The sequence below is a fragment of the Phycodurus eques genome, chromosome 6 (genome assembly GCF_024500275.1).
Source record: "Phycodurus eques isolate BA_2022a chromosome 6, UOR_Pequ_1.1, whole genome shotgun sequence".
NCBI lineage: Eukaryota > Metazoa > Chordata > Actinopteri > Syngnathiformes > Syngnathidae > Phycodurus > Phycodurus eques.
The window spans coordinates 13,762,429-13,787,168 of NC_084530.1; the positions used below are offsets into that span (position 1 = coordinate 13,762,429).

The following is a 24,740-nucleotide window of genomic DNA, read 5'->3' on the forward strand; positions in this document are numbered from 1 at the left end:
TAGGTTGGTGAATGAGCGACAGGAAGAAGGGAGATGGTTCAGAACATAGTTGCTGTAGTTTTTTCATGTTTGTTGGACCTGGGGAGTTTTTTTTTTGGGGGGGGGGGGGGGGGCTGAAAAAACAAACACTCAAAAACATAACTCAATGTTGATTTTTTTGGGGAGGGGGGGGGCATTTTAGTTATTTTCCAAGGTGCTGCCAAGGATTTGAGCCCCCCAGTCACCCACGGGCCCTTAGAATTGTAATTGTCAAGCTCAAACTACGAAAACTCAACCCAAATGTTTTTTTTACTAGACGACAAGTTCAGCCTGGATGCTTTCTGGATTGTGAACTTGGAATGTAACCAACACAGCTGCTCACACCCCAATGAAGTTGCAGCTTGATTTTTATTTTTTTATTTTTTTATTTTTTTATTTTTTATTTTTAAGCGGACCCCACCTGCCCTCTAAAGGGATTAGGGTGACTCGACAGCCTCACCCAAACCAGTTGGTATGTGCTGTCATGTCAGTATTTAACTGGGCACTCCTGTGGTGGAACAGTTACTTTCCTTTTGTATCCCTACTCAGATCACGTTTACAGAGTCTGGAATATAAATAGCAGAAAAGCTATTGGCATCTTTGGTATGGCTGTTATCTGGAAAAACTCCCACCAGATGACAGAAATTATGTTACCAAAAATACACACACAACTTTTTGCACTTGTAGAGGCAGTCTGTCATGATCTGTGTTTCTCTTGACTTTGTTTTGATGAGGTTTAGTTTTAGTTTTATATCATGCCATGTGTTCCTTGTCAATATTCTTGTCTTGTCTTGCCCGTTAGGGTAGCCCTGTCCTTCTGTCTACCAATCAGCTCCCTCCAGCTATTCATGTCTTGCCCAGTTGTTCATTAATTCGTCAGTTTGCTTGTATTCAGTTCCCCGTTTTCTGTTAGTCTGTGTTGAATCATTGTTGTTGTCAGTCATGGGTCCCTGGTCATGTCTTGTTTCATTTTGTGGCTCCTGTACTTACCGCCTTACCTCCCTCCGTCCCTGCATTTGGGTCGACTACCTCTTGCTGCAAAAAAAAAAAAAAAAAAAAAAAAGATCAATTGTGACACAGTCAGGCAAAAAAAGAGGCTGCTGTCTTTGAATGTGCCCCACACGTAACATTCATGATTGCACAATCTAAATATGGACAATGGACACAGGCTTTGAAAATAGATATGAGCTTGTAGGCACAAGTAATGCACCATTTACCTGTTCTGTTTATCCTGTTTAAAGTTAGTGTGGTTGGGATTTGCACAAAACGTTTCACCTACAGTTCAGCACACGCATCTACAGTAGTTACGGTGAGAGGTTTACCTACATGCATCATGGCTGCGCATGTTGTATTTGGGGCTTTTATTGAGTCATTGGACCCATTCTTTCCCCCCCCCCCCCACAGAGTAATGAAAACACAGATCTTCAGTGAGTTTAAAAAAAAACTAATTGGGTGAACAAGATTGAATTTATTTATTTTTTCACTAAGCAACAAAGAGTCAAAATCATACACCCGGGTACACATACATACAGTACACACCAGTAATAGTTGGTTAAATGTCCTAAAGCAAGTTTCTCCTTGACAAGATGCTCTTTGTAGCTTCTGGCCTTATTGTAGCTTGATATTTGACCACTCATCTGGGCAGAGGGCAGAGTTCATTTAAATTGATTATTTCTCTGGTGGCGGCACGGTGGGCGACTGGCTAGAGCGTCTGCCTCACAGTTCTGAGGAGCGGGGTTCAATCCCCGGCCCCGACTGTGTGGAGTTTGCATGTTCTCCCCATGCCTGCGTGGGTTTTCTCCGGGCACTCAGGGTTTCCTCCCACATCCCAAAAACATGCATGGTAGGTGAATTGACAACTCTAAATTGCCCGTAGGTGTGAATGTTATTGCGAATGGTTGTTTGTTTGTATGTGCCCTTCGATTGGCTGGCAACCAGTTCAGGGTGTACCCCTCCTCCTGCCCGATGACAGCTGGGATAGGCTTCAGCACGCCCGCGACCCTATTGAGGAGAAGCGGCTCAGAAAATGGATGGATGGATATTATTATTTATATATTTATTCTTATTTATTTTTCATGAAAGCCTCATACCAACATGCTTCTTGCCTTTGTGACCAAGTAGCTCAATCTTCTCAATCTCATCTGACCATAAAGCTATGCCCATGATGAGTGTAAACTTCTCACCGATACTGTTTAATGTTACATGTACATTACGGTAAATGCAGCACCAACTTGCTGCCTTATTTATCTAACTCTGTCTCAGATTTGAGAAAGCTCCATTGTGTGTTGTGCACTTTTAAACAGGACCATTATTTTGTAAACTACTAATGCAAATACAACCACAATTCCAATGCTGTTGGGACGTTGTGTTAAACATAAATAAAAACAGAATACAATGATTTGCAAATCATGTTCAACCTATATTTAATTGAATAAATCAGAATGAATCAGAATCATCTTTATTTGCCAAGTATGTCCAAAACACACAAGGAATTTGTCTCCGGTAGTTGGAGCCGCTATAGTACAACCGACAGTCAATTTACAGAACACTTTGGAGAATATAAAGACATTGACAAAAAACAATTGTGCAAAAAGATGCAGAGTCCTCTAGCACTTAGAGCAGTTCGAACGACTAATATTGCAATAGTCCGGTGCAATGACCATTGTGCAAAGGGCGCTGAGACTTCAAGGAGTGTATGCGGTTTGAAGTGACGAGTAGTGCGATCATCTGGGACAATGTTGGTTGTGCAAATGTTACAGATACTCCTCAATCGGTGTGCAAATGGAGCAGATGCTACTCTGGCACGAGTGGCCAGTATATGCAAATAGTGCAGCATGGCGAGACAACTGCAGTGAGTGCACGAGTAATACATAATTGGCCCCACAGAAATGTGACAACGAACTCGAGTCAAAAAATTGCCAGCTTATTGTAACGGAATTATAGGTTAGGTGACAAGATATTTCATGTTCAACCTGATCAACTTTATTGTTTTTAGCAAATAATCATTAACTTAGAATTTTATGGCTGCAACATGTTCCAAAAAAGCTGGGACAGGTGGCAAAAACAACTTAGCTCCCAGGATCATTGGGACACACAAACCCCTCCACCATGATAAGGTGATGGCTCAAGGAGGAGCATCCCACAGGTGAAAAGGCTCATTGGGAACAGGTGGGTGCCATGATTGGGTATAAAAGGAGCTTCCCTGACTTGCTCAGTCATTCACAAGCAAAGATGGGGCGAGGTTCACCTCATTGTGAACAAGTGTGTGAGAAAATAGTCAAACAGTTTAAGGACAATGTTCCTCAACGTACAATTGCAAGGAATTTAGGGATTTCATCATCTACGGTCCATAATATCATCAAAAGGTTCAGAGAATCTGGCGAAGTCACTGAGTGAAAGCGGCAAGGCCGAAAAGCAACAGAGCTGAAGCTGTACATCAAGCAAGAATGGGAAAGAATTCCACCTCCAAAGCTTCAACAATTAGTGTCCTCAGTTCCCAAACGTTTATTGAATGTTGTTAAAAGAAAAGGTGATGTAACACAGTGTTAAACATGACCCTGTCCCAGCTTTTTAGGAACGTGTTGCAGCCATAAAATTCTAAGTTAATGATTAGTTGCTAAAAACAATCAAGTTTATCAGTTTGAACGTTAAATATCTGGTCTTTGTAGTGTATTCAATTAAATATAGGTTGAACGTGATTTGCAAATGAATCTTTTCTGTTTTTATTTACGTTTAACACAATGTCCCAACTTCATTGGAATTGGGATTATAGTTTGCGTAAGATTATTTAGGAGGGGTTGCAAAACTAAGGATGATTTTTGCAAATCCTAACATTAAATTGGTGTTGATAAACATTTTGTGTGTCACTTCTGAATTGGTCTTTCTTCTGATAAATCCCACAGGGATGTTTCCCATTATAGGCAACTCTTGCATCACTTGTGCATCCATCCGAACCGACTGAATGGAGCATGAGTGCAGTACAAAGCGACACCTCTCAATAGAAATAAGGAACATTGGCCACATTAGCAATGACGGCAAAAGAACGACTTGTTGCCTTCTTCTAAATAAGAGCATATTTACTGTATATAATTGTCAGATAGGCGGTACGGTGGACGACTGGTTCGCACATCTGCCTCACAGTTCTGAGGATCCGAGTGAAAATCCAGCCTCGCCTGTGTGGAGTTTGCATGTCCTCCCCGTGCCTGCGTGGGTTTTCTCCGGCTACTCCGGTTTCCTCCCACATCCCAAAAACATGCATGGTTGGTTGACTGAAGACTCTAAATTCCCCGTAGGTGTGAATGGGAGTGTGAATGGTTGTTTGTTTATACGTGCCCTGCGATTGGCTGGCGACCATTTCGGGGTGTACCCCGCCTCGCGCCCAGAGTCAGGTGGGATAGGCTCCAGCACACCCGCAACCCGAGTGACGATAAGCGCTGTGGAAAACGAATGAAAGAATGAATGAATAAATATTGGTCAGGTAATTGAAGTCAGTCACAGCTCTTCCCAAAGCAACCGATTCTCACAAGCACCAAGATATCCAAGTGCAGTAAGAACTGTATTATGTAGATAATGTATTCCCCTGATTGTCCAAAACAATAGCAAGAAGTAAAGAAGCAGAACGCTTTCATGGGAGGTTTGACTATCCAGCCATCCATTTCTGTACCGCTTTTCCTCACTAGGGTCGTGGGCGTGTTGGAGCCTAGCCCAGCTATTTTTAATACAAGTAACTGTTGTTTCTAATTTTGGAGGTCCAATGGAGGTCGCACTGATGAGCACTTACTGTAAATGATCACTTCCCACTTAAATGACATTCTGAAATTGGCATCTACTCAGGATTTGACACCTGATATTGATGCACTTGGGAAGGTTAAAAGATGTTGTTTCAGGAAGAAAGTAAGCCTACTTCATATAAAATGCTGGGCCAACTTTGCACTGTGAAGAATACATTCATTCATTTTCTGTACCGCTTATCCTCACTAGGGTCGCGAACGTGGTGGAGCCTATCCCAGCTATCTTCGGGCGAAAGGCGGAGTACACCCAGAACTGGTCGCCAGCCAATGGCAGGGCACATACAAACAAACAACCAAGTTATGGCTTAATTCCAGGAATCCAATAAAATTGAATTAACCTTGACATTTTTGTTTTTCTATACAACTTACAATGCATTACTTTTCATCAGTTATCTCTTACCCCCCGCCCCCCCCAAAACTTCAAGTAGTATATGTGATTATTGATTCATATTAGAATATGACATACTCTATATGTCCATGTGATCATAGCCCATGTGCCATACATTCATGGACATAGCCTCCCTTCAGATCTTCAATTAGTAACTTTCCTTTTACTTTCACACTTCCTCCAGGCCTCTGTTTTAGCTGTGGTTTCACACACACACACACACACACACACACAGCCCTCTATGAACTCTTTTGACACAGATTTTCTTCAACAGGTGTCCATCATAACCACTCCAACTGGAAGGGGGTGCAGGGAGAGGGACCTGCCTGGGGTGGGCAACCTTCTGCACAACATTTTTGCCAAATGCTAAAGTGGAAAATCTGAGCTGAGGTTGATTGCGCAAAAAAAACTGCAGAAACGTGAACCTTGTTCTGACAGATTTAGGACTGGACAAATTAGAAGAAAAATCTATCATACAATATCGTAGAAATATTAATTGCTATAGTGAAAGGGTGTGGAATTTTTTTCTCCTATTGCGCTATTTCGGTAGTCTAGTAGTTAGCACTTCTGCCTCACAGTTCTGGGCTGGAATTTTTGGCTCTGGCCTTGCTGTGTGGAGTTTGCATTCTCTCCCATGCCTGAATGGTGTTTCTCCCACATTCCAAAAACATGCAGTTAAAGGTCCCCTTCCATCATTTAAAAAAACATTATACTCTTTAATGTCCCTTTGTCATGGTTGCAAGATAATTTGGGTTGGAAATGCCCAGAATGTCCTTTTCAAGCTACAGGTACATCTCAGTAAATTAGAATTCTGCCAAAAGCTAATTTAGTTAGGTAGTTCAATTCAAAAGGTGAAACTCATATTATAGAGATGCACTACACACACTCAGTGAAATATTGCAGGGATTTTTTAATATGTATAATTTGGATTATTATAGTTTACAGCAAATGAAACCCCAAAATTCAAGATCTGTAGAAACTAGAATATTTCGTAACAAACAATCAAGAAGCAATGGAAATTAGTTTTTATGTCGAAATTAGGTGGCACGGTGGGTGACTGGTTAGCACATCTGCCTCACAGTTCTGAGGACTGGGGTTCAAATCCCAGCCCCACCTGTGTGGAGTTGGCATGTTCTCCTCGTGCCCGCGTGGGTTTTCTCCGGGCACTCCCGTTTCCTCCTGCATCCCAAAAACATTTTTCAAATAAGAAAATCATTGTGATAATAGTCACTGACAGTGTAGCGGTTCACTCGCTTGGTTCAGTTCCCACTCAGTGATGTTGTGAATGTGTCTCTATATGTCCCCTATGATTTGCTGGTCAGCAGTCCAGAGTGTACCCAACCACCCCCCCCCCACACCACCCACCCAACACCTTGCACAAAGCCAGCTGGGATAGGCTCCAGCTCACCCGCAAGCCTAAGGAGGACAAGTGCTAGAGAAAATGGATGAATTAATCATTTAGGCTTTTTATAAGGTTTTATAAAATAGGTTTTATTTATTTTTATACTTGCATAGTGTGCTATATTTGGCCCATTGGTCCTAGGTTACCCAACCTTCACTAGTTCAAAGCTACTTACATTATACACCATTTGCGTCAATTACTATCTCTGCCATGTATGTTATGTTTTGTAAATGTTTTGTTCATTATTACTCTGGACACGGAGGTAACATTTGTTTTATTTCTTTTGATGGCAAATATGCACATCTTCTCTTGTCATCTACTTGACACGTATAACAAACACTTCGACACCACCCGGGGCCTAATCAGTGCCAGGAACAAATTGTTGTGATCATTTTGCAAAGCCCTACCTGTGAAATGTTTGCCAAATTTGAGGGGGGGGGGAGGTTTTTCTGCTGTGGTGTTTTCTTCTGGTTTTGTCCAAAAATCAAAGAATGTTGTCACACCTTGGCAGCCGTATTGCAGACTGAGTGATAGCTACAACAGGGAGGCAGTTGTCAATGGACTTGTGTGAGTGTGTGCATCACTAAATATGTCCAGTTTCTATAAATTCTATAAAAACATTTGGAAAACCGCTCTGTGTTTGGTGTTTGCCGTGCACTGTTATTGTTTATTATTTATTGTTATTGTATTTTTAGATGAAAAAAAAGAGGAGTGATTAAATTTGATGAATGTGCATACATAAATTTTCAATGGCGTCAGTTTGTTATTACATATGACAATTTTCTTCTTTGGCAATGTGGCAAGTTATGACAAGGCCCTGTGAATTCTGCCTGGCAACGAGTGGCCATGCTGCAGTACTGCACCTGCTGGATCGGGAACATTTTACTTAATTGTTCACCTTTTAAAATTCATCACAAAGGCATTGAAATTTAATACAGAAAAAAAGCACAAGAGTACAGTTTTATTCCTGCTTTAAAAGCACAACTTTTAGAAACTGTGATATCATTTACCTAATTCCTTGTATCAGGGGGGGAAATTATGTAGGAACTCTGTAAACATCCATTTCAAATGCCTCACCTCAGAGCTTCTGATCACAAATGTAATAAAGCTTCTTGTCCACACATTGACATTTTAATTGGATTTGCATGGAATTCTATATAGTAATAAATATTGTAAAATGTGGCTGTATGCTGCATTTGCAACATGAATCCCACTTTACACCATTGTTGTTTTTTTTCAAAAATCATTTAATTACAACTTGAAATGAAGTTGACCAGGCAAAACCTCTCATGATGCCTGTAATGAAATATAATCCAAGTAAATGTAAAAATACTTTTTTAATTTTCATACTTGCTATGTGCTGACATTTTCCATTTCAGTTGGGTCTGTCTATGTAACTGCTTGAGGGCAAAAATATGAATTTAAAGGAGAATTCGAGTAATCAGCCTGTGCTATTAATGCAAGTGCACTGTCTGTGTTCTGAACCCCCTACAGCCACTGTTATCAATGCTGCTTTTCTATTAAATGAAGGCAAAATTGAAGTCAAGTCAAAACAAAGACATCATCCAAATGGAAAAAATATATAAAATGTTCACAGGATTAGTCGCACTCAGCATGACAAATAAACCACATTTCATATGTAGTAAAATTGAGTGTGACCATATGAATTGAAGAGGACCCTGGTTATTTTACATATTGTTCACATAAAATCAAAATAGTTTTTGAAGTGTCTATTCAAGCATCTTCTCCTGTGCATCTTATCAACATGTCACCCAATGCAGTCGATCAAACAATCATGTATGAAGACCAAGCTGCTAAACATTTGAAACATTTTAAATATTAGGGGTCTGGGTAAGAATCTATTAGTGTGTTTTAGTGAAGACGGAAAGGATCCTAGCAGCTGGTGCTTTTTGGAGGGCAACCCTGGGGTGTGCTTTCTGCTTTATATATAGACATGAGCATTAAGCAGTCCTTCAGCCTGCATTCCTGTCCAGCAACATGGTGTGAAAATAGATGTGAAAGTCAGCCACACACAGCAGACTTCGCTTCACGTACAAGGAAGGACCTGTCTCATTCAAATGTGCAGAGGTGAGATTGAGGCATCAAACTGACAGTTATGGGGGGGCGTTTGAAGGTTTCAAATAACCACACATGCGTGTTTTTGGAATGAGGGAGGAAAACAGGGTGCCCAGAGAAAGAACCCCACACAGAAAGGCCGGTGCTGACCTTTGAATTCAGAACCTCTCCACTTTAAGATGTACTCACCACAAGCCACTGTGCTGCTGCCACATTATATACACGTAATAATTGGTGATGATCATTTAAATTCCAATGTATATGCTTTGAAAAAGATAATTTGGTATTTTGTGTGTGTGTTTGTTGTTGTTTTTTTTTTTACAATCTGGACGTTAACATTTAAGAAGAATATACTTTGGTGGTGTTCCACTGTGGGTGGTTGCCACAGGTGCAAATTTTCCATCCATCCATCCATCCATTTCCTGAACCGCTTATCCTCACTAGGGTCGCAGGCATGCTGTAGCCTATCCCTGCTGACTTCGGGCGAAAGGCGGACTACACCCTGAACTGGTCGCCAGTCAGTCACATACGAGCTCACTTAAAATGGATATCAAGGATACTGAATAAATGCTCACATGGCTTTCCATACTGAATGCGAATGAACCCATGATGCATGTACAAAAGTGAGTGAACCACTACACAGAAACAAATTGTTATGAATCTGACATGACTTTATTTTGCTGTCACGCCACAGGGAGTTTGACATGGCACACAATGCGACATTAACGATTACAATAATAGCTTGCAATTGGGTGACCGATGTGTTATTCAGACACTCCAGCACAACGGGAATGTTTCGGAACAGGTTGGGTGCGGGCGTGGATTTTTATCAGGACGTGACACACAGGAAGTAAGGTAGTCGTGACACACTCCTCACAACTCACTCACATACTGTACAGTTTGAAAGACACACAGTGAAATTATAGATTTTTCAAGCGTAGCATTTGGGTCAAACAGCAATCATCTTTTTGTGTTACTGCTCACATTGTGCTCTATATACATGTACAGTTATTGGTGATTGGTGTTATGTACTTAAGTACAAGTACAGATATTTGTACAGATACTTAAAAAAACAACTAATAAAAGTACTATTTAAATTTCTTTACTTAGATTCAAGTTAAAAGGTAGCCTAGTCTGTGAAATCTATCATAAGTACTCACTAGTAAGGCATAGCTGTTCTTCTAGTGTGCCCTAGTCTTTCTACTACTGTGCTAAATTGTCTTACTAGTGAGGACAAAAAGCGTAGGCTCCCAGTAAGACATTTAATAATGCTCAAATGTCTTTGCATACGAGACGATTTTGACAAAGTAAGGAGTAGAAAGTTCAGTACATTTTTCCAAATGTATTTTCAAATGTAGGAATAAAAGTAAAAAGTCATCAGAAAAATAAATATTCGAGAAGAGTACATGAAAAATCTACTTGTACCGTAACAAGGTCTTTGTTCTGTTTCCCCCCCCACCACTGAAACTATTTATTTAGTTAGTTTGTAGTAAATAAGTTGTACTTTAAGACTGATTGTTAATGGGGTCATTGTGACCCAATTTTTCTCAAGACATAATATTACAAGAAATTGAAAATAATGTTCAGAGCAAAAATATAGTCGCTTCCACACGCCATGCAAATATAATCTTTTCAATTTGGGAGACTCAATATGATTTCAAGAGGTGTTTGTAAGTTTACTGTACAAAAAGCTGTAAAATAAATTAAGAGAAGAATTTTGAAATGAAGCAAGTATAAATTGGAAATATTGTGGTTCACTCCTATTTTTCAAAATACTTGTTTGCAAAGCTGTTTTTGAAGATTGTACATATTAATGAGATGTCTGTTGTGTTTTATTATTTTTTTAAATTATTATTTCCATCCATCCATCCATTTTCTGAGCCGCTTATTTATTTATTTATTTTTAACACCTTACATTTTGGGAGTTTGTAGCTTAATTAGATACAGTATGTTTGTTAAAAAGTAGGCTAGGCACGAAAACACACGATGTCATAACATGCTACATCCAGGATCAACACAACCTACTTGTCAAGTTCAACTCTTCGGCGACATCACGCATGATGAAACTGGCCGTGACGTACAAGCCCCGCCCAGATCCTATCAAATGCTTTTTCATTGGCTGGTGCTCCTAGGGTCCCGAATGTAATTGGTCAGCTGTGTCGAAGCACGATTGCGAAGCAGTAAGCACTTGGCTGCTGTTGGGCGAGAGCGGCAAGCCACGTTGACACCAAAAGTGCTTCTTTCTTTTCCGGGACTCCGTAAGTAAGGTACCTGTCACGTCGTCAGTTCGTTTATCCAACCAAAAGTAACCGCCCCTGTTTAAGCGCGTATTCGTCGTGTTTCCTGTTCATATCAATCCAAGCTAACAGTGTAGCTTTCTCGCAGAGGACAAGCTGACATCTATTAGCATGGCGTTGTAGCAGCATCTTTTCAGTTAGCATCAACTAATGTTGATAGCACTGGAACGATGAACTGCGCATATGTGATGTATTTCAATGTGTATGATCAACGGAAACAGATTAATGTTACTCAATGTCACGAAGAAGTTTTCCAACTTGGGGGGCGGGCTTCCTTTGTTTGAAATATATTTTGGTGACCCATTTTCGACAAACTAACACTTCTCAATAAATAAAAACATGTATACATTGTTATGTCAATGGGGCCCTTTTGTAATTATGTAATAAAACTTCCCCCCCCCCCCCCCCTTTTTTTTTGTCTTTTCTTCAGAGCACAGAGGCCACATCATCAATCAGAATGAGTGTTGGATTCATCGGAGCGGGCCAGTTGGCTCATGCACTGGTCAAAGGTTTCACGGCTGCAGGTGAAGCCCGTTTACGTTGGCCTGAAAAGGCTTGTTAAATTTATGCTTGCATTTCAGTCCAGTGCAATTTTCCACATTATATTACCATTGTTACTTTGAAAATCCACCCTAATATACATAAAGTAGCTTACATTGCAAAAATATCATGGCACACCACAAAAAAAAATTATTCCAAAAGAATACATACCGAAATAAGCATAATCTTAAATTGAACACAAAGCCAAACATTTCTGTTGTATGAGTGGCAAAAAAATAATATACAGGTTAATTTTGTACCTTCTGCCATCTAGTTGAAGAGCATTTAATTGTTCTGCTCATCACTATACATTGCTGGCATAGATAGATGAACAACAATAGCATAGAATAGAATAGAATCACCTTTTATTGTCATGAACATGCATGCATGCACACGAAATTTGTTCTCTGCATTTAACCCATCACAGTGAACACATACACAAGTTACTGGAACACACTGGAGCAGGGGGAAGCTGAAGCGCACGGGGAGCATTTCGGGGTATCAGTGTCTTGCTCAAGGACACCACAGGCGTGAGTCTGGGAGATGTTGGCGGAAGGTCCAGTCGGGGTCCTGAACCTATGTGACCCACGGTGGCAGGCAATGATCTTAACCATTGGGCCACGGCTGCCCAACAATACATTACATGTAGTAAATCAATAAAACTATTTCATACCAATTGAGTGAATTTGGACCATTTCCCGCAGCGGACCATTTCCCGCAGCACACCCGATGATCTCTCACTGTGGTTGGGAATCACTGATCCAATGGTCGTACAATTTGGAATTTGACCAAAATGTAATAAGGCATATCACAGGAGACTGCTAAACAGTAGCTGCTATACATAGTCACAAGTTATCAAACGTAGAGTTTTTATCGATTCCATCTTTTTCAGTGTTTAAAAAATTTGACCTGCATCTGAGAACCACCTTTATTGTGCCCTCTTCATTTGTCGTCCAATAAACATTTTTTTAAAAAAGATTAATACTACAGGCATGGTTAATTTGTACACCTGACTATCTAAAAGGTACTATATAAATCCATGTTATTCCTGTTATTATTAGGAGTAATAGTATAAAACATTACCTAAACTATTGCCTGTACAGTTCCTACAGGTCTTATGATGTTGAGAGTTTGACCCCGGATTGGATAAATTGTATTTCTAGATTTGCTGTGGAAAAAAAAACAAAAAATAGAATTCTGAATGAGCGGGAAGTCAAGCTGCATCCCATTCATTTTCCTATTGTATATGTAGTTAAATAGCTTATGCTCTCAGTTGTCCATCTTTTGTTCTTCAGTTTATTCTCCTCCTTTTTTCTCGCCCTCCTCAGGCGTGATCGCGACACACAGAATCACAGCCAGCTCCCCAGACACTGACCTGCCCACTGTGACTGGCCTCAGGGTGAGAACAACAAATATAGGAATTGTTTCGCTGCTGCATGTACAACCCCAATTCCAATGAAGTTGGGATGTTGTGTTAAACATATATAAAAACAGAATACAATGATTTGCAAATCATGTTCAACCTATATTTAGTTGAATACACTACAAAGACAAGATATTTAATGTTCAAACTGATCAACTTGATTGTTTTTTAGCAAATAATCATTAACTTGGAATTTTATGGCTGTAACACATTCCAAAAAAGCTGGGACAGGTGGCAAAAAAGACTGAGAAAGTTAAGGAATGCTCATCAAAGACCTGTTTGGAACATCCCAGAGGTGAACAGGCTAATTGGGAACAGATGGGTGGCACGATTGGGTATAAAGGGAGCTTCCCTGAATTGCTCAGTCATTCACAAGCAAAGATGGGGTGAGTTTCACCTCTTTGTGAACAAGTGTGTGAGAAAATAGTCGAACAGTTTAAGGATAATGTTCCTCAATGTAAAATTGCAAGGAATTTAGGGATTTCATCATCTAAGGTCCATAATATCATCAAAAGGTTCAGAGGATCTGGAGAAATCACTGCATGTAAGCGGCAAGGTCGAAAACAAACATTGAATGGGCGTGACCTTCGATCCCTCAGGCGGCATCGCATCAAAACCCACATAAATGTGTAAAGGATATCACCACATGGGCTCAGGAATACTTCAGAAAACCAATGTGTAAATAGCAGTTCGGCGCTACATCCGTAAGTGCAACTTGAAACTCTACTATGCAAAGCAAAACCCATTTATCAACAACACCCAGAAACGCCGCCGGCTTCTCTGGGCCCGAGCTCATCTAAGATGGACTGATGCAAAGTGGAAATGTGATCTGTGTTCCGACGAGTCCACATTTCAAATTGTTTTTAGAAATTGTGGACGTCGTGTCCTCCTGGGCCAAAGAGGAAAAGAACCATCCGGACCGTTACGGACGCAAAGTTCAAAAGCCAGCATCTGTGATGGTATGGGACTGTGTTAGTGCCAATGTCATGGGTAACTTACACATCTGTGAAGGCACCATTAATGCTGAAAGGTACATACAGGTTTTGGAGAGACATATGCTGCCATCCAAGCAATGTCTTTTTCATGGACGCCCCTGCTTATTTCAGCAAGACAATGCCAAACCACATTCTGCACATGTTACAACAACGTGGCTTCGTAGTAAAAGAGTGCGGGTACTAGACTGGCCTGCCTGCAGTCCAGACCTGTATCCCATTGAAAATGTGGGGTGCATTATGAAGCGTAAAATACGACAATGGAGGCCCCGGACTGTTGAACAGATGAAGCTGTACATCAAGCAAGAATGGGAAGCTTCATCAATTAGTATCCTCAGTTCCCAAACGTTTATTGAATGTTGTTAAAAGAAAAGGTGATGTAACACAGTGGTAAACGGGACCCTGTCCCAGCTTTTTTGGAACGTGTTGGAGTCATAAAATTCTAATGATTATTTGTTAAAAACAATAAAGTTGATCAGTTTGAACATTAAATATCTTGTCTTTGTAGTGTATTCAATTAAATATAGGTTGAACATGATTTGCAAATCATTGTATTCTGTTTTTATTTATGTTTAACACAATGTCCCAACTTCATTGGAATTGGGGTTGTATATCAGGCTTCTCCCGATGCTGATTTACCTGCTGTTTGGTTCTGAAATTGCATTTTTTATTTATTTTTTTAATTTGTTTTTGTTTTGCCTCATCTCAGTTTCTTCTTTTTGTTTCTGTAGAAAATGGGGGTGAACTTGACAACAAGTAATAAAGAGACAGTCAACAAAAGTGATGTGCTCTTTCTGGCTGTCAAGCCACACATTATCCCGTTTGTTTTGGATGAAATTGGGCCAGACATTGAAGACCGTCATCTGATTGTCTCTTGTGCTGCAGGTGTCACAATCAGCTCCATTGAAAAGGTCAGCCTTCCCTCGTTTTTGGGGCCATATCATACATATTCCTCGTATTAGTTTAGTTTTTTTGATTAGACCTATCTTTAACTTATCTGTGTCAATTCTTAGAAACTGCTTCAGTATCGTACAGCCCCTAAAGTCATGAGGTGTATGACCAACACTCCAGTGGTGGTGAAAGAAGGAGCAACAGTATATGCTACTGGCACTCATGCAGAGGTAATGTGAGAAGGATGCAGTCACTTTAACTTAATTGCTGATTGCTGAAATATTTGATGTTTGGCCCTATTCATTCTTTTAGCTTTCGTTTGAAAAAGTAATATTGATGTAACTGATGATTTTCTTTGAGTTTTAGTATTGTCTATTGATGAGATCAATACAAGACAATTAATTAAAGATTGTATAGGACAGATTTTTCTCAGTCATCTCTGTAAATTGGTTGCATAAAACTGGGAGAGAAAAAAAAAAAGCTTAAAATTGTCATCATGTCTGTCATGCATGAGCTGCAAATGTAAAATTTTGACTTGATTTCATATAATCTTCTGTGCCCAGCACAATGCCCTAGTGGTTAGCACGTTTGCCTTACTGTTTTGAGGTTGGGGTTCAAATCTCGATCCTCACTTAAGCGTAATACAGTGAATGCCCGCATTCTCACGGTTCGGCGCCTGTTGATTCACCAATCTGTTGATTCACCCCCCCCCCCCCCCCCCCCCATTTTGCCCAGTTTTTTAAAATCAAAATTTCATTTTTCTTTTTTTTGGCTGGGCCACACTGAAATCAAGCGTAACTGGCAATGAGTCTTTCATATCTCTGTGGAGATATTTTGGCCCACTCTTCCTTGCAGAATTGTTTGAATTCAGCAAAAATTCGAGAATGAATGGCCTTTTTCAGGTCATGCCACTGCATTTCAATCAGATTATAGTCTGGACTTTGACTCGGCCACACCAAAACCTTAATTTTTTTTTTTTTTTAAGCCATTCAGAAGTTGACTTGCTCTTGTGTTTTTGGATCGTTATCCTGCTACAGAACCCAAGTACACTTCAGCTTGAGGTCACAAAATTCATGATTCCATCAATCACTGCAAGTTGTCCGCTTCCTGAAGGCGCAACACAGCCCAAAACCATCACACTACCACCACCATGTTTGACTGTTGGTATGATGTTCTTTTTCTCAAATACTGTGCTACATTTACGCCAGATGTAACGAGACACACACCTTCCAAAAAGCTCAACTTTCATCTCATCAGTCCATATAATATTCTGCCATTTTTGGGGCAAAAATAAAACAAGCCTTTAGTATGTTCTTTTTGGTCAGCAGTGGGTTTCGCCTTAGAACTCTGCCATGGATGTCATTTTTGCCCATTCACTTCCTTATTGTTATAAACACTGACCTTAACTGAGGCAAGGGATGCCTGCAGTTCTTTAGAAGTTGTCCTGAGTTCCTTTGTTGCCTCCTGGATGAGTCATTACTGTTCTCTTGGGGTAATCTTTGTAGGCTGGCCACTCCTGGCAAGATTCACCACTGTTTCATCTTTTCTTCATTTGAGGATAATGGCTCTGCCTATGGTGGACTGGAATCCTACAGCTTTAGAAACAGCTTTTGTAGCCCTTTCCAGACTGACAGTCAATTATTTTATTTCTCGACTTTTCTGTAATTTCTTTGGATCATGTCATTTTGTTGCAGCATTTTTAGATCTTTTGTCCGACTGATTCTGTTTAAGTGGTTTCTTGATTGAAGAAGCTCTGGAGGACAATGCATTTATACAATGAATCAATTATCTGCAGGTTTTTGCTATTCACGGTCCCTATCCCCCACGAATAGCGGGGTTCCACTGTATTCCTACTGTTCTGTTACTACTGTGCTACTTGCCCTACTTCAGTGTTTCTTTGATCTAGTATCTTCTTCGATTTTGTTGAAAATGAGCTTAACAGTGTTGTTCCTCCGCTCAGGTGGAAGATGGGAAGTTGCTGGAGCAGCTGATGGCCAGTGTTGGCTTCTGTACTGAGGTGGAGGAGGACCTCATTGACGCCGTCACCGGCTTGAGCGGAAGTGGACCTGCCTATGTAAGTAACTGCATAGTTACTGTTTCAAGGAATTTTTGAGGTCATAGTGGTAGAGGTGATAGTAGTGTGTGTGTGTGTGTGTGTGTGTGTGCGTGCGTGCGCGCATGCGTGTGAGTGAGTGAGAAAATCAACATCTGATTGGATGAGCGTTTGCTGAACACAACCTCAACCCTCCATATTACACAATTGCCCCAGTGCTGCTGCTCTCCCAGTCGTTGACCACAGCCAGTGTGGTTGTGCTGTTTACCGCCACACGTCCACAGTCACACATCCATTTCTTTGCCGGCTACTTTGTGGTTTCACTTTTGCAGCAGTTTTATTCAGCAAGAATCCGCTACGTAGAAAATAAAGCAACAGGAAATTGGCACATGTTGTACAGAGCCTTTACTTCATTTTTGGTGTCTGAAGACACTTGGGTAAAGTCAAATAAACAGCAGTAACATTTATTTAACAATTCTACATATTATGCCTTTTGCCTTTCAGCTTGTTCGTGGCCATTTTTGTCCACATACAGACATAGACTGCTTCTTTTACCTGATTTTTAACTTGGATCAGTTCTTGTCATTAGTATAAAATAATAATTCTATACATTTTTTTAACAATTCACATTCCAGTTTGTTTGCACAGTGCACTGGTTGAAAAACAACCTAAAAAAATAGATTTTCATAAGCAGTGCCTTTGGTATACATACCCCTTAAACCTTTTCACATTTTTCCACCTTGCAACCACTTCAATATTTTTTATATATTGTGATTGACCAAGAGAAAGTAATACATAATTGTGAAGTGGAATGGTAATGATACTGTACATCTGAAAAATGTGGTGTGCATTTATATTCAGCTTGCCTGCATCAATATTTTGTTGCGCCATCTTTCGCTGCAAGTCTTTTGGGGGTATGTCTCTACCAGTTTTGCACATCTAGAAATGCTACTGAAGTGTTTACCCCTTCTTCTTTGGAAAATAGTTCAAGCTCAGCCAGATTGGGTGTAGTGCATCTGTGAACAGCAATTTTTTTATTCCCCCCCCCCCCCCCCACAGATGCTCAATGGGATTTAGGTCTGAACTTTGTCTGGCCCATTCGAACACATGAATATTCTTTGATTTAAACCATTGTAGCTCTTGCTCAGTGTTTACGGTCTTTGTCTTGCTGGAAGATGAATCATCCTTCCCAAGTCTGTTGCATCCTCCAACAGGTTTTCTTCCAGGATTGCCCTGTATTCAGCTCTATCCACCTTCCCATCAACTGTGACCAGCTTCCCTGTCCCTGCTAAGGAAAAGCATCCCCACAGCATGATGTTGCCACCACCATGTTTCACAGAGGGGATGGAGTGTTCAGGGTGATAGGCAGTGTTAGTCTTCCGCCACACCGCACTTTGCATTTAGGCCCAAAAATTAAACTTTGGTCTCATCTGACTAAATATTTGTGGTGTCCCCTACATGGCTTGCAGCAAACTGCAAATGGGACTTCTTATGCCTTTCTTTCCACAATGACTTCTTGCCACGCTTCCATAAAGGCCAGATTTTGGCACGCATGATTTACAGTCCTCCTGTGGACAGATTCTCCCACCTAAGATGTGTATTTCTGCAGCCCCTCCAAAGTGACCATGGGCCTCTTGGCTGCTTCTCTGACCGAATGCTCTCCTGGCTCGCTCTGTGCTTAGGTGAACTGCCATGTCTTGGTAGGTTTGTAGTTGTGCCATACATTTTCAATTTTTGGGTGATTGATTGAACGGTGCTCCTTGAGATGTTCAAAGCTTGGGACCGTTTTTTTTTGTGTGTTTTTTTTCAATAACCTAACTCTTCTTTAAACGTTATCCCTGACCTGTCTGGTGCTGTTGTTCACTCATGTTCTCTAACAAACCACTGAGGCCTTCACAGAACAGGTTTATTTATACTGAGAGTATATTACACATAGGTGGACACTACTATTTGGGTGACTTCTGAAGGCAATTGATTGCAGTGGATTGTATTTAGGGGTATCGGTGTACAAGGAGCTGAATACAAATGCACACCGCACTTTTCAGATTCATATTCACTTAAAATTTTGAAAACCAGATACCACTTTTGTTCCACTTCACAATGACGTGCTACTTTGTGTTGGTCTAGGACAGAGGTGGACAACCTTAAACAGTCAAATAGCACTTTGGACCATGTCCCAGAGGGGGAAAAAAACAAAACAAAGCACCAGGAACCACAAAACTCTTTTGACATCTAAAGTGAGGATCACACTGCATGTCATTTTGATTTTTACTTGTATGTTATAAAAAAATATATTTTTGAAGTCACTTAACTGCTACAAGTGTTGGCCACTTAGTAATTATGTTGCTTAAGTTGGTGACTTTGCAGATCCCTCGGGCAACTATTTAAAAAAAAAAAAAAAAAAAAAAAAAAAAAAAACGATGAGCAACAATTCTAGAGACCTTTTTGTGTTGTTGTTGGAGATTTTTGAAACTCCTTTGAAAGTAGATGTTCATCCCCTGCGTCTGGACTGTAAATTAATAGCACAATTTAGCCCCCATTGGCTAATTTGACCATATAAACCACGTGTCAAACTTGAAGCCCAGGGCTGGATCCAGCAGATGTGACCTGCTAAACCAAATCACGTGCATTGTCTTCTTTTCTTGAAAGAAATTGTCACAAAATTTCAAATTCTACACTTTTCATAACTTTGAGATTATATAAGCATTTATTTGTTACCAAACCCCTGTTTAAATTAAATGTAATCATTGTTGAACAAACTGCTGTTGCTTGACTACTGATTTAAAAACTAGTCATCCATCCATTTGTTGTGTATACTGTGTGTAATAATGAGGTGATTATACATTCAAATAGTTGGTCATAACTGCTCTGTGAGGGAAAACATAACTACAATGTAGCCTGTGACAAAAATGTGTTTGACACCCCTGATTTATACACACACATTTTTAAGCAAATAACAAAATAATTGGTTTGTTGATTTCACACTTGGTGTGCAGGCACTCCAGACTATAGACTCACTTATTTGTGTACAAGCCATTAAAAAGAATTATGCCCCCATTGTTAATATTTTAGTTTAATGAAAACAAATTGTGTTATGGGTGTTTTAATTAGAAATGTGTGTTTCTCTGTAACCAATCCATTTTTTTATCTAGAAACTCTCTTCCAAAGAGCTCTCTGTTTTGCCTGTGAAGTGGTCACAGGGTTAGGCATGAACTTTTTTTTGCACATGCTATTGTGGCAACAGGTGCAGTCATTCTCAGTAGAGCAGTCGTTTCTCCTAACACTACTTTGACCAAGTGTATGTAGCATCACAGGTATATCTGTAGCATGTGTATACCTGCTGCAGCATCTCCTAATGACAAATCCCAAATGCACAAATGTAATGTCAGAGACCACCCTGATGCAAATAAAGCACAAAAAGCTGCAGAGGATTTTTTTTAAATGACCGATAATGCAATTGTATCCTTGAAAGGATGTTCGTGTTTAAACAGGCATTCACAGCGCTGGACGCATTAGCAGATGGAGGAGTGAAGATGGGTCTGCCCAGGAGACTCGCTGTGCGACTTGGAGCTCAGGCCCTATTGGTCAGTGGTGGTGTTCAGCCATGAGTGCTTTTTTTTTTTTTTTAACCCGCCCCCTACATTTAATTCTCTCTGATCCACTGGCAGTCTGCACACAGAATACATTATGTCTTGGCTTTCAGTTTCTACTATCTCAATACTCCTTAATTGTATTTCAAACTTAAGAAAATGTTACTTCTGCAGGGCAGTCTCGCTCACAAACTTTTTAGTTTTTTTAAGTTAAACTAATCTGAAATTCGAGTGATGAATGAAGGTGTCAGTCAACACATTGATCACATTTTGGCTGTATCACTGGAGTGTAAATGAATATATTAACTTCCAATTTAAAAAAAAAAAATGTTTTTAAGCGGGGTGGGTTTATTGGAAGAAACCCATCATTACTTATTTTTCTTCTGCAGGGAGCAGCTAAAATGCTGCTGGACTCCGAGCAGCATCCTGGCCAGCTGAAGGACAACGTGTGCTCACCAGGTGGCGCAACCATTCACGCCCTGCATGTTATGGAGAGTGGGGGCTTCCGCAGTCTGCTGATCAATGCAGTGGAGGCCTCTTGTATTAGAACACGGTAAGATGATAGGACCTGGAAAGTCAGATCTATTCCAATATGGATATGTGCTATTTTCTATTTTGGGGGGGGGGATAAAATTATTTTTAAAATTTTATTTAATTTGATCTTTTTAACCTTTGTCCCGGATTCTCAATTGCAATGCCGACTGGGCTGCAGACAGGAGAGTAAAACAAAGCTAAATAAAAGCAAATACAAATAAATACAATAGAAACAAAAGCATACCTGTACAACAAACTTTACAATCTGACAGAGTTGCATATTTACATAATACATTGCGTTTCATCATAGCATATGATGGATGAAAGATTCATAACAGGCTAAAACAGGTGCCTCGATTATGTAATGTCCGACAATAACTTCTTAACTGATGAGTTTGGGACCAATGAGGTGAGTTTAATGACTTGTTGTAAGAGTATTCAAGGCACTTGGGGCAGAAAAAAAAAGATCAACCTAAAGTAGAGCAGACTTTGGAAGCGAAGAGAGTGCAGGTGATGCATGGTGAGCAGAGAGCGAAGATAGGATGGGGTATTCCATCCATCCATTTTCTGTACCGCTTCTCCTCACGTGGGTCGCGGGCGTACAGGAGCTTATCCCAGCTATCTTCGGGCGAGAGGCGGGGTACACCCTGAACTGGTCGCCAGCCAATCTCAGGGCACATATGGACAAACAATCATTTGCACTCAAATTCACACCTATGGGCAATTTAGTCTTCGGTTTCCTCCCACATCCCAAAAACATGCATGGTAGGTTAATTGGAGTGCCCGGAGAAAACCCACGCAGGCACAAGGAGAACATGCAAACTCCACACAGGTGAGGCTGGGATTTGAACCCCAGTCCAAAGCCCTGGGGGAAAAAAAATCTTGTGGTGTTTTGGTGCCAAGGAACTAAGTTGAAGTGAATGGAGGAGCTTCTATTGCACAAGCTTCAACCACATCTAGTAGAAAAGTAGTGCTTTGGCACATCTCTTGTGGCATCTTTAGATAATTATGAATCGTTTCAGGAGACGTTTCAGGAGACTGTCAGTTGTGTGTGGATTTTCGCTATTCCTATGAGGAATACAAGTAGATAAAAAGTGAAATATACCTCTGATGCAGCCATTAATAAGCATTGAATCTTAAAAAAAATAATAATAATCATCATATTACATTTGACTTGCTCATGCATAACTGAGTGTACTTCAAGAGCTTTCACTTGGCCCTTCTGCTTTTAATGGCAATTTAAGGGTCTGAGAAGAGTTTGACCGTGAGCTTCCTCTTTCTTCTTCCAGGGAGCTACAGTTTCTGGCTGATCAAGAACGCATCTCTCCAGCAGCCATTAAGAAGACCACGCTGGACAAAGTGCTCCAGCAGCCTGGAGTCGCAGTCAGCGGAGTGGCCAATGGAAACGGCAGATCAGGGCTCAGCCTGTTCAACAACAATCGCAACTCTGGAATCAAGAAAAAGAACTGATTGCAAAGAAAAGCAGAAACACAAACTAAAAACATTTCAGATTACCAATTTACAGATGGACATGCGTCTCATACACCTCTCAGTCATGCATCATGCAGGTCTCAGGAGGTGTCTGAAAAGACCAGACCAATGATACATATTTCTGTCACCAAATTATTTATTTCAGCCTATTATTTTCTATTACAGTGAATCTCACAGACACGTGTGCATCTGTGTTGCACCACTACTCTTTCATGTGCACATCGGCACAGATAAGGGGAAAGTGCATTTTGTCTGTTCAAAGGCAAATACCTTGTGTCTGCTCAATAGACACTCAATAGCATTTATAATGGGGATGTTATCAAGATACTAATCATTCACTGCCGGTACTCCCAGTTAGCATGCATATTTGATTTGTATAGCTGTGAATGGCAATGAATGATTCATTCAATCTTGTTTTTCAAAGATTTTTTTTTTTTTACCTGCTTAGCCAACAAGGTTGGGTCTGAACCAAAATGTTTTTTTTCTTATATAGACACAGTCTTTGTGGACATATTAAAAAAATGTTGTTTTTTTTATACAATGATGAAAGAATTAGTAACCTTTTCATTCTTTTTCACAAGTGTCCTATGTATCACGCGGTTCTGTTCGGCCATGGTGGTAAAGTATCACTTCAGTATAATCTGTCCTCATTGTGTTTTCAAATATCGCACTTGTTTTAGATTAAATTTTGTGAAGGCAACCATTTATGGGCTGGTGTTCCAGTTTCAAGCAACATTAAACAAGTTCCAGCAAAATGTAGTTTGGCTTGCATTTACTTTATAATCATCCAGAAAACTACGTACTGTCACTCCTGCTCTTTTGTGCCCAAGCGATGATTAAGATACACCCTGGCCTGCAGATGGCGGCATTTTCTGAAATCTATTCATGTGGACATTTCTGTGGAGCTCGACTTTGTCGCTTGTTAAAACTGGCATGTCAATGGAAGCACAACATAATAGGCTTGGGTTTATGCATAAATAATTAACAATTACATTATTACCTATTTTGAAAACGGGGACAATGGAAAACATCTGCACACAAAACAGTTTCTCTTTTAATAACTCAGGCTTTTATGTTATCAAAACATGTTCTAGCTTTGATGACGTTGGCAACTTACTAACAAAAAAAAAGTGCTAAATGAGCTAATAACTGAAAAACTACACCTTAACTACCTGTGGTTTTTCTGATTTGACAGAACTTTGAACACCAGAAGCTGGTCGTTTTTAGGATGGCACAAGACACCACATTCTCCATGAATTATTGTTGGAGCTGGTAACAAACAATTCTCTTAAAAGAGGGCATGAATGGGGAATATCTTGTTTTTCCAAATCTGTTGTATCATTGTCATGAAGGCTACCTCATTGTTGTTCTCTATGTCACTGCGGTCCCTATTTTAGCTGTGTGCTTAGGGTCATTGTCTTTTTTGAAGGCGAACCTTCAGCCCAGTCTGAGGTTCAGAGGACTCTGGAGAAGGTTTTCGTCCAGGATATCCCTGTACATGGCCGCATTCAGCTTTCCTTCGACTGCAACCAGTCGTCCTGTCCCTGCAGCTGAAAAACATCCCACACAGCATGATGCTGCCACCACCATGCTTCACTGTTGGGATTGTATTGGACAGGTGATGATTGAGGCCAACAATTTCTGTGTTGGTCTCATCAGACCAGAGAATCTTATTTCTCACCATCTTGGAGTCCTTCAGGTGTTTTTTTTTTTTTTTTTAGCAAACTCCATGCGGGCTTTCATGTGTCTTGCACGGAGGAGAGGCTTCCGTCGGGCACTCTGCCATAAAGCCCCGACTGATGGAGGGCTGCAGTGATGGTTGACTTTCTAGAACTTTCGCCCATCTCCCGACTGCATCTCTGGAGCTCAGCCACAGTGATCTTTGGGTTCTTCTTTACCTCTCTCACCAAGGCTCTTCTCCCCCCATTACTCAGTTTGGCCAGACGGGCAGCACTAGGAAGGGTTCTGATCGTTCCAAACGTCTTCAATTTCAGGATTATGGAGGCCACTGTGCTCTTAGGAACCTTAAGTGCACCAGAAACGTTTTTGTAACCTTGGCCAGATATGTGCCTTGCCACAATTCTGTCTCTGAGCTCTTCAGGCAGTTCCTTTGACCTCATGATTCTCATTTGCTCTGACATGCACTGTGAGCTGTAAGGTCTTATATAGACAGGTGTGCGGCTTTCCTAATCAAGTCCAATCAGTAGAATCAAACACCGCTGGACTCCAATGAAGGTGTACAACCATCTCAAGGA

General features: G+C 40.5%; 1 protein-coding gene across 2 annotated transcripts; it reads left to right on the forward strand.

Moving 5' to 3' along the window:
- Window positions 1–10,843: 10,843 nt before the first annotated feature.
- pycr1b (pyrroline-5-carboxylate reductase 1b) lies at window positions 10,844–23,230 on the forward strand. Of its 2 annotated transcripts, none has more exons than XM_061680598.1 (9): window positions 10,844–10,941; window positions 11,402–11,495; window positions 12,840–12,910; window positions 14,658–14,837; window positions 14,940–15,047; window positions 16,778–16,891; window positions 20,362–20,454; window positions 20,850–21,013; window positions 22,284–23,230. In XM_061680598.1, exons 2-9 carry the CDS (start codon window positions 11,429–11,431, stop codon window positions 22,462–22,464), a joined length of 978 nt encoding a protein of 325 aa, XP_061536582.1. In that variant the 5' UTR covers window positions 10,844–10,941; window positions 11,402–11,428; the 3' UTR covers window positions 22,465–23,230. The 2 variants fall into 2 exon arrangements, with proteins under 2 accessions (XP_061536582.1, XP_061536583.1); XM_061680599.1 differs by having other exon boundaries at window positions 10,849–10,932.
- The last annotated feature ends 1,510 nt before the right edge of the window (window positions 23,231–24,740 follow it).